At 36.7% G+C, this 8782-nt stretch overlaps 1 protein-coding gene across 7 annotated transcripts in view; it reads right to left on the bottom strand.

Annotated features, from left to right (window-relative positions):
* Window positions 1–1190: 1190 nt before the first annotated feature.
* Window positions 1191–8782, bottom strand: part of LOC126174784 (serine/threonine-protein kinase dyf-5) — a 255876-nt gene continuing 248284 nt past the window's right edge. For all 7 annotated transcript variants that reach the window (XM_049921145.1, XM_049921148.1, XM_049921149.1 and 4 more), the window contains 3 exons: window positions 7242–7480; window positions 1565–1691; window positions 1191–1457 (listed from right to left, as the gene is read on the bottom strand). In XM_049921145.1, coding sequence (XP_049777102.1) covers window positions 1445–1457; window positions 1565–1691; window positions 7242–7480 — 379 coding nt within the window. In that variant the 3' untranslated portion in view covers window positions 1191–1444. The remainder of the gene's footprint in view (window positions 1458–1564; window positions 1692–7241; window positions 7481–8782) is intronic.

Genomic DNA, 8782 nt, shown 5'->3' with positions numbered 1-8782 from the left:
CAAGCAAGGTATGTGGTGGGGGGAATGGGATAGGCACAGATTTGATGATCTAAAAAAAAAGTTGGTATCTTTAATAAAAGAGGGAAGTCTCTGTACTATGGGTTGCAGGTGTTGATCAACTAAGGCAGATATACTTTCGGTGGGTGCTTTGGAGCCAGCAACTACAGGACAACCAGGATGATTGGGTTTGTAGATCTTAGGAAGGAGGTAACAGGTGGGGGTGCACGGTTTGGTTGGGGTAAAAAGTTCTATGGATAGAGGTGTAAGTCCTTGTGAGAAGCCTGAGGTTTTTAGGAGGACTGCAGGTCAGTTTGAATCATTGGAATGGGATCTTGGTGGCAGGTGCTGTATGTAGACGTGTCAGACAGCTGGCATAGACCTTCATTAAATACTCCTGTAGGTCAAGTACCACAGTGGTATGGCCTTATGGCCTTTGTCTGCTGGGAGAATAATGATGGAGTCATCAGCTTTTAGGGGATGTAGAGACTGGAGTTCTGCAGAGGACAAGTTAGGGTCATGTCGTAGGGACCCGAGGAAAGGTTGTGAAGCAATGCTGGATGTGAAGAATTCTTGGAAGGATTGTAGGGGATGATTCTGAGGTAGTGGTTGTGGATCAAGTTACTATACAGACAACCAAAAAATTTTACAAGAGAAAAACAAACTGTATTGTCTGATCTTGTGTATGAGTAATACTTAAGTCAGAATAAAATTTAAGTCCAATCTGATGCAGTTTGGAATTTGCTATAGAGATTAGTCACAAAGTAATAGAACAATAGAACAATATCCTTAACATTGTAACCTGTTCCCTTCTTGGCTTCAGTTATTGATCTATTTATCAGTATTTTCCCTGTGTACATAAACAAGATAAAGCACCCCACATATAGCTTCAAAAAACTGAGAGAGAGAGAGAGAGAGAGAGAGAGAGAGAGAGAGAGAGAGAGAGAGAGAGAGAGAGCGGGGGAGAAGAAAAACAGAGAAATCATCCAATGACATTAAGTATAGATTTAATTTAGAAAAAAATAAATTGTTGAAAGAGACAATTCCCAAAAGAATTTAATTTTATTATGAAATCTCAGCAGCATTCTTCATGATCTATAGTAACACTACTGGCTTACTGAAACACTGCCTTAAGTGGGTTTTGATCGTTTGTATGGGTAAGTCATAAAAAAAGAATCATATTTAGTATAAAAATCTGTACACTGTATTTGGCATGTATATACACATCTAATCAAATACTATTTACAGTTTCCCAAATTGTAGTATGATCATACAACACAACATTTTACAGGCACTAAAAAGTGCACTATCAACTGTTGTTCCATCAAATTACCACACAGCACCTGTACACTTTTCATGCACATGCTATCTTATGGTCCCATTATACAAAAATGGAAGTCCATATTTCACACAAGTGCTGAAGAATCATTGTAGCACTATCCATTCATTATTTCAGATATCTGGAATAAAATCGAAAATCATATTAAAAAAAAAAAAAAAAAGAATTGGCATGAGCAGCTTAGATTATCAATAGTATATTAAATAGGCAATTCCTTAGAACACTTACTTAGCGGCCCAATCAGTCCGACCAGGAATACCTCTAGTTTGTTGACTAACTATACCACCAAACAGTTTTCCAGAATGTAATGATACTCTAGAGCTTCTCATCTCACCCATCTCACCCTCCTGAGAATCTGAAACAATATATTCAAAAAATATATCAATTAATACAATAATATGCTTACATATGTTTACAAAGCATATATAAAAGCAAAAAAATATATAACAGACATATAAACCATGTTAATGACATTGTTTCTAAATGATAGTAGCTGGATTGGCAGCCAAGAACTTAAATGACACTGAGACAACAGCATCTGGTTAACAGTTGAAAACCTCAAGTGAAGGTTTTCACTGTCAGCTATTTTTTAAACAAGGATTCTGTCATCAACATAACTATTGAGTCAGAATGTGCAACAACTACTTCAACCACGACAGTAGCTTTACCCTTAGTGGTGCAAGGAAATACATGTTCAGCGGTGAAAAGCTGCAGAAAAATATGCTGAGTTTTCCACCATCTAATGGAGTTTATCACTGCTAAAGATCCTCTGCCACAGACATTGGCACAATCCATGGTAGCATATGGAACTTCTTTAATTTTGTGGCATCTTCATGATGTGTCATGAGGCCAACAAGTATCACATGTCTCTTCTGTTCAAATGCAGTGCCTTAGCTACAATACCTGTGTTAAACCTGGCCTTTTTACACAATTTGTGTTGTTTTGAGGGAGGCTGTATTACATTTGCAACTCTTGGGATGAACGCTCACTCATGTTAGTCAGGTGGCAATTTGCCCCAGGAAGCTTAATTCTGCTGCCTTATTAAAATACCACTTCTAGGCTGAGCTTCTTAAATTAGGAAGTTGAAAATTACTATTAATTCTTAGATAAAGTCTATGAAACCATTTAAAAACCACTAACTTGCAAAATCACAGCTGTATTTGCTATCAACATGCAGTGCCTTATTTAGTTTTGGAATTAGTTAGATTCGAGTTCCATGGATCATTTTGCATGATAAATCATTTGGAACAAGTCATTTTACATTCACATTGCCAATTAATTTGTAAATATGGCTACATGCTGAACATTTAAAGGTTGTTTAGTTGTTTTCAAATTTTACTTTGCTGTCTGTCAGATATTTTATACCACTGGGTAAGTTATCAAAAATTTTAATTGCAATGCTGTGCACACCTTTTTTGTGATAAAGACAACATTACTGTGGAGTAATGAATATCACTTTCCCTCCTGGTATTCAAAATATGTACATCATTGCCCTTTTGAACTGTCATGGGCTATTTACAGCGAACTTCATGAGGGAATAAATACACCCTGTAGTAGTAGTCAGACAGTCCAACTCAGACAATTGATGTCTACATGACATTCACAGGTGAGCGCCATATACTATCTCACAGCATGATTTTGCACAATCTACATCTACATACATACTCCACAATCCACCATAAGGTGTGTGGCAGAGGGTACCTCGTACCACAACTAGCACCTTCTCTCCCTGTTCCACTCCCAAACAGAACGAAGGAAAAATGACTGCCTATATGCCTCTTTACGAGCCCTAATCTCTCTTATCTTATCTTTGTGGTCTTTCCTCAAAATAAAAGTTGGCAGCAGTAAAATTGTACTGCAGTCAGCCTCAAATGCTGGTTCTCTAAATTTCCTCAGTAGCGATTCACGAAAAGAACGCCTCCTTTCTTCTAGACTCCCACCCGAGTTCCTGAAGCATTTCCATAACACTCATGTGATGATCAGACCTACCAGTAACAACTCTAGCAGCCCACCTCTGAATTGCTTCTATGTCCTCCCTCAATCCGACCTGATAGGGATCCCAAACACTCGAGCAGTACTCAAGAATGGGTTGTATTAGTGTTTTATAAGCGGTCTCCTTTACGGATGAACCACATCTTCCCAAAATTCTACCAATGAACCAAAGACTTCCCCACAACTGCCATTACACGCTTGTCCCACTTCATATCGCTCTGCAATGTTACGCCCAAATATTTAATCAACGTGACTGTGTCAAGTGCTACACTACTAATGGAGTATTCAAACATTACGGGATTCTTTTTCCTATTCATCTTCATTAATTTACATTTATCATTATTAGAGTTAGCTGCCATTCTTTACACCAATCACAAATCCTGTCCAAGTCATCTTGTATCCTCCTACAGTCACTCAGCGACGACACCTTCCAGTACACCACAGTATCATCAGCAAACAGCCACACATTGTTATCCACCCTATCCAAAAGATCATTTATGTAGTAGATAAAAAACAACAGCAGAACTACCACACTTCCCTGGGGCACTCCAGATGATACCCTCACATTCAATGAACACTCACCATCGAGGACAACGTACTGGGTTCTATTACTTAAGAAGTCTTTGAGCCACTCACATATTTGGGAACCAATCCCATATGCTCATACCTTAGTTAGGAGTCTGCAGTGGGGCACCGAGTCAAACGCTTTCCGGAAGTCAAGGAATATGGCATCCGTCTGATACCCTTCATTCATGGTTCGCAAGTTATCATGTGAAATGAAGACTTACTTTCTTAAAGATGAGTTACCCCAGAACATTATTCCATATTACATTATACAATGAAAATATGTGAAATATTTCAACATACTGGTTTGCCTCTCCCTAAAATTTGCAATAATTCTAAGTGCAAATGTTGCCAAAGTAAGTGTTTTAGGCGTTCCAAAATGTGATTTTTCCAGTTTACATTATCATCAGTATGGAGATCTAAGAATTTTGAAGTTTGCACTCTATTATTTCCTCACTAAATGTTACACTTATCATTGCTGTAGTGCCCCTAGATGTGCAGAACTGAATATGTCATGTCTTTTTAAAATTGAGAGTGAGACCATTTGCAAAAAACCAGTCAATAATAATTTTATGAACACTGTTTATCATTCCTTCTGCTTCTGTACTTATGTCTGGGATTGATTATGGTACTAGCATCACCTGCAAAAAGGACTAACTCTCCCTGTTGTGTATTTGATAGAAGATTGTTTACATACACGAGGAACAGTAGCAGTCCCAGGATTGAGCCTTGGGGAACCCATTTGTGATTTCTGCCCAGTCACAATAATGTCCCCATGCTACAGTGGTTAACTAGCAAGTACAACTTTCTGCTTTCCTTTGGGCAAAAATCAAACAATGGAAAATCCAGGATGGAATGTAACAATATTACGAGAAGGAAAGTAGCTATTCACCAAATAGCGGAGATGCTGAGTTGCAGATAGGCACAACGAAAAGACTCTCACAATTAAAGCTTTTGGCCATTAAGGCCTTCGGCAACATTACACACACACACACACACACACACACACACACACACACACACACACACACATGCAAAAACAACTCACAAACACAACTGTAGTCTCAGGCAACTGAAGTGTGGTTTCAGTTGCCTGTGACTGCAGACGTGGGTGAGCTGCATTTGTGTGTGTCTAGCCTAGTGGTGATTCAACTATTTGGTGAGTAGCTACTTTCCTTCTCATAATATTGTTTCTGCTTTCCTTTGGTTAGATATAACATTATCCATTGGTTGGCTATAGTATCAACCCCATAAAACTATGTTTGTTCATTATGGTTACCACTTTTGATTGTATCACCATAAGTATTGTATGCATTAGTTCTATGTAATTATTTTCTTACTTATCTACTTCTATTCTATCTTCTTGCACAATATATTTGGGTTTGGAGCTCATTAAGGAAAAGAATCACTTAGTTAACAAGAATGCAAGCCTCAGATAGATAGATGCCATAGTATTTATTTTACATATGAACTGGTAAAATAATTAAAAATGAAATATTATGCCTTATCAAATAAAACTGCAAGCAGTCTCCCATTTTAGACAAGCATCAAGTACAGTATATAATTGGTGGTTATCACACCCCTCCCCTCCTCTAACATTCTTATGTTAATGTGCTATTGTGGATTGAGTGTCTCAGTAAACTTAAAACTATGTTCTACTATGAAGACAAATTGTCACTGAAGTTTGAGTGGGGATGAATTACTGTGATACCATCAATGTAGAGAGAAGGCTGAAAATTGTTAATCGTTACCTTTATTTACAATAATAATCACAGAAAACCTATAAAAAGGCATACATTGTCATACTAAGTGCCATTCAAAATATGTCTCTTTCTTTTGTATAAGTATTACTTGGAATTGTACATTAGTTGATTTTATTAGTTTCAATAACTCCATTGCCAATAGTTTGCCCTGCGCTTCTGGAAGTGCCCACATTATAATTTTTATTTGAAAAATAATTGCTTTCAGTGTAGTATTGTAATATGAGTCCCAAATTTTCAACATTTTTAAATTAGAAGACTGGAGTGTATTCAGCAGTTCTTGATGTTGTAGAGGACCCACATTATAGTATTTGTAGCACTCTGCTTATTACCACTGTCCCAGCAAGAGATAAAATTGTTTTCTACTACATCTGTACTTCACATACTACAATATGGCGCATGGCACATGGCATGTCATGTATCTCTGTTCCCAATCCAAAGTTAAACTGCTGTGCACAAGTGTTCATTTCCCATGGATAACAAATGTTTTTGAGATAGAGATATATCTGTTGTTTGAGACATGGCAACTCAATACATGATTTAACCCAATGGCTATGCTCCTAAGTAGTGGTACTTAACACTACCATTACATTGTTTGCATACTTGGTCAACAGAGGGTTAAACAGTCCAACATTTCTCGAGTGGCTTTAAGACATTCTTGACAATTTGTCTACTTTTCTCAAGGCCCTTGAGTGAGAGAAATTCCCATCCTTACTGACATCATCTTACGCCTCAGGTACCTGTATATTTCAACATTTTGCAACATTTGAAACATGACTGCACATAAATTTTAGATTTTATGGACTTAAGTGAATTTCATGGTACTTTTATAACTACCAAGCCATCCCTCACCATAAAATACTATTTTCGTGACTTTAATATTAATGATACTGACAATTTCTAAAAATACACTGCACATGCAGGTGCTGCCTATTGTTACACCATCTCAGGTGTCGAGGCCACTGAGTTTTACGCAGCATGAGAAAAAATCAGATGTTTCTCTATTATCCATTTCCCTCTGCATCACTGCTGCAAGCCAAAAATAGCATGAGGCAATGCCCTTAAATAATTCCATTAAATGGTTTATTTGTGCATAGGATCTTATAATACTTAACTTTTTTAGAGGCAACTGCATGAACAAATATTTTGCAGTGTGGTACAGTCATGCCTCTTAATGTAGATACTGCAAGGTATATGTCATAAGTGGTGATACTGCTACTTAATCTCATGTTCCAGAACCAAGTATGCCAATGTGTTCTCAAATACAGGGAAACATTGGGAGATTCAACCACTGAATTCAGATACAAGAGGAGGCTAGAAAAAAAGTACGGTGACTAACTGTAATTATGTTCATTTTTTCTTAGATATTTCATAACACCAGACTATTAGTGTTGCAATAATGAGGGCATTCCTTTTTGGCTATAAATTCCCCTACAGCTGTCAATTTTAATTTTATACTACTTTTGGACAACTTCAGTGTCCTTAATTATAAGAAAACCATGAGTTTTACATTGTTCAAGATAGTTAGCAAAATTTAAAGCATTCACAAATCTAGTAAAATATAAAGCATGAAGTGTTTTAATTGTTACCATCACTGTTAGCAGCATTGGTGATATTTGAGTTTCGAAGGGGCACCTTTGAAGTTGGTGCTAGTATGTACTGTGTCTGAGTGAAGTATGGTTGCTTCATTGTAAGAGTTGCAGATTTTTTTGTTGCACTGCACTGATAATTCTCATTTCTTTTCCATTGTGATGGCTTGTATTCTGGTTCTGTTGCTAATATGGGTTGCTGGAATGGATCGCGTGAAAAAATTTTCTCTTCTTTCCCCCTGAAAAATTATAAGTAAAACTTAAAAAACTCGACAAACATCACTCAAATGAGAATAATATTATTTCCATCAAAACTGTAACAATTCTTTAGAAATTACTGCATGAAATATAATAATAACCCACAACCACAAAAGGCAATTCTAATTCTAAACATGGAATCAAAGTGAATTTACTTATGCTAGGACCTCTAAGCGTTCTGTCATCAGCAAAGTAGGAAACCAAAGCTGAAATAAGAGTAAATCAGACAATAAATAAGGATGCACAATTTTATTATTTTGCTATATTTTTACAGTACTCTTTCAGAACAAAACAATCACTGTATTCCTCTGCTATTACAGCTACTAGTGGCCCAGGGCGTAAATTTATGCTATCAAAATCAGGAGTGTGCTGATTGTGTTATGAAGTGTTAAATGTTTACCACTATTGTGTGAATGACTGATGACTGCCTAATGTATTGTTAGAAGCATCTCCATGACCAATGAACCTGTCTGGTTCAGCTTAGGGAAGGCGGTTATTGCTGAAACAACCCCTTTTCAGTTACATTGGTTTATATCAATGCCAATTAACTTGACTATTAAATCAGTTCAAAATAACTGATTTCTAAAATAACCAATTTTCAGTCTTTTATTCCTATGGTTTCCTGTCATGAAAGTAGAAACTAAATGAAGATTGAAAAATTTTGACTCCCTCAGTTTCAAGATACGTATAATCAAAATGTTAAATTATGTTGGGAAAGGAGAGAAAACTTAATCTGTTCACTGTTCACTCTTTTTTTCTCTGATGTGATGTGATAAGTGATTGGATTCCACAAAAATCACTGGTATTCTTTTACTGCTTCTAATTTTTTTGAAATTCTGCTCAAAAATCATGCTGTTGTCAAGGATCATGTCACTTGGGGAAGATGCCCCCAATCAGTGGCCTCCTAGCTGACATTTTCCTCAGTCAGATAGAAAAACAAATCTTTGACAATAGAGTAATACCAAAACAGTACAAAATAATATATTGGTACAGATATGTAAATGAAGTAATTTGCTTAACAGATGAACCACAGCTTCGCATAAAAGAACTTCATGACAACATAAACTCCATCCACCCACAAATAAAGTTCACCATTGACACACAAACAGATGAAAAACTTAATTTCTTAGATCTCACCAAACACAAAAGAAACAACAAACATGAATTCAAAACCTACAGAAAACCCACAATCACCAGCACCATTATTCATAACCAATCCAATCACCCTATAACTCACACCACATTGCCATCATCAGGTGCGCTGATGTACATGTACAACGTGG

The sequence above is a fragment of the Schistocerca cancellata genome, chromosome 3 (assembly GCF_023864275.1).
Source record: "Schistocerca cancellata isolate TAMUIC-IGC-003103 chromosome 3, iqSchCanc2.1, whole genome shotgun sequence".
In the NCBI taxonomy this organism is placed as follows: Eukaryota; Metazoa; Arthropoda; class Insecta; order Orthoptera; family Acrididae; genus Schistocerca; species Schistocerca cancellata.
This window is presented reverse-complemented; position numbering and strand designations above follow the sequence as displayed.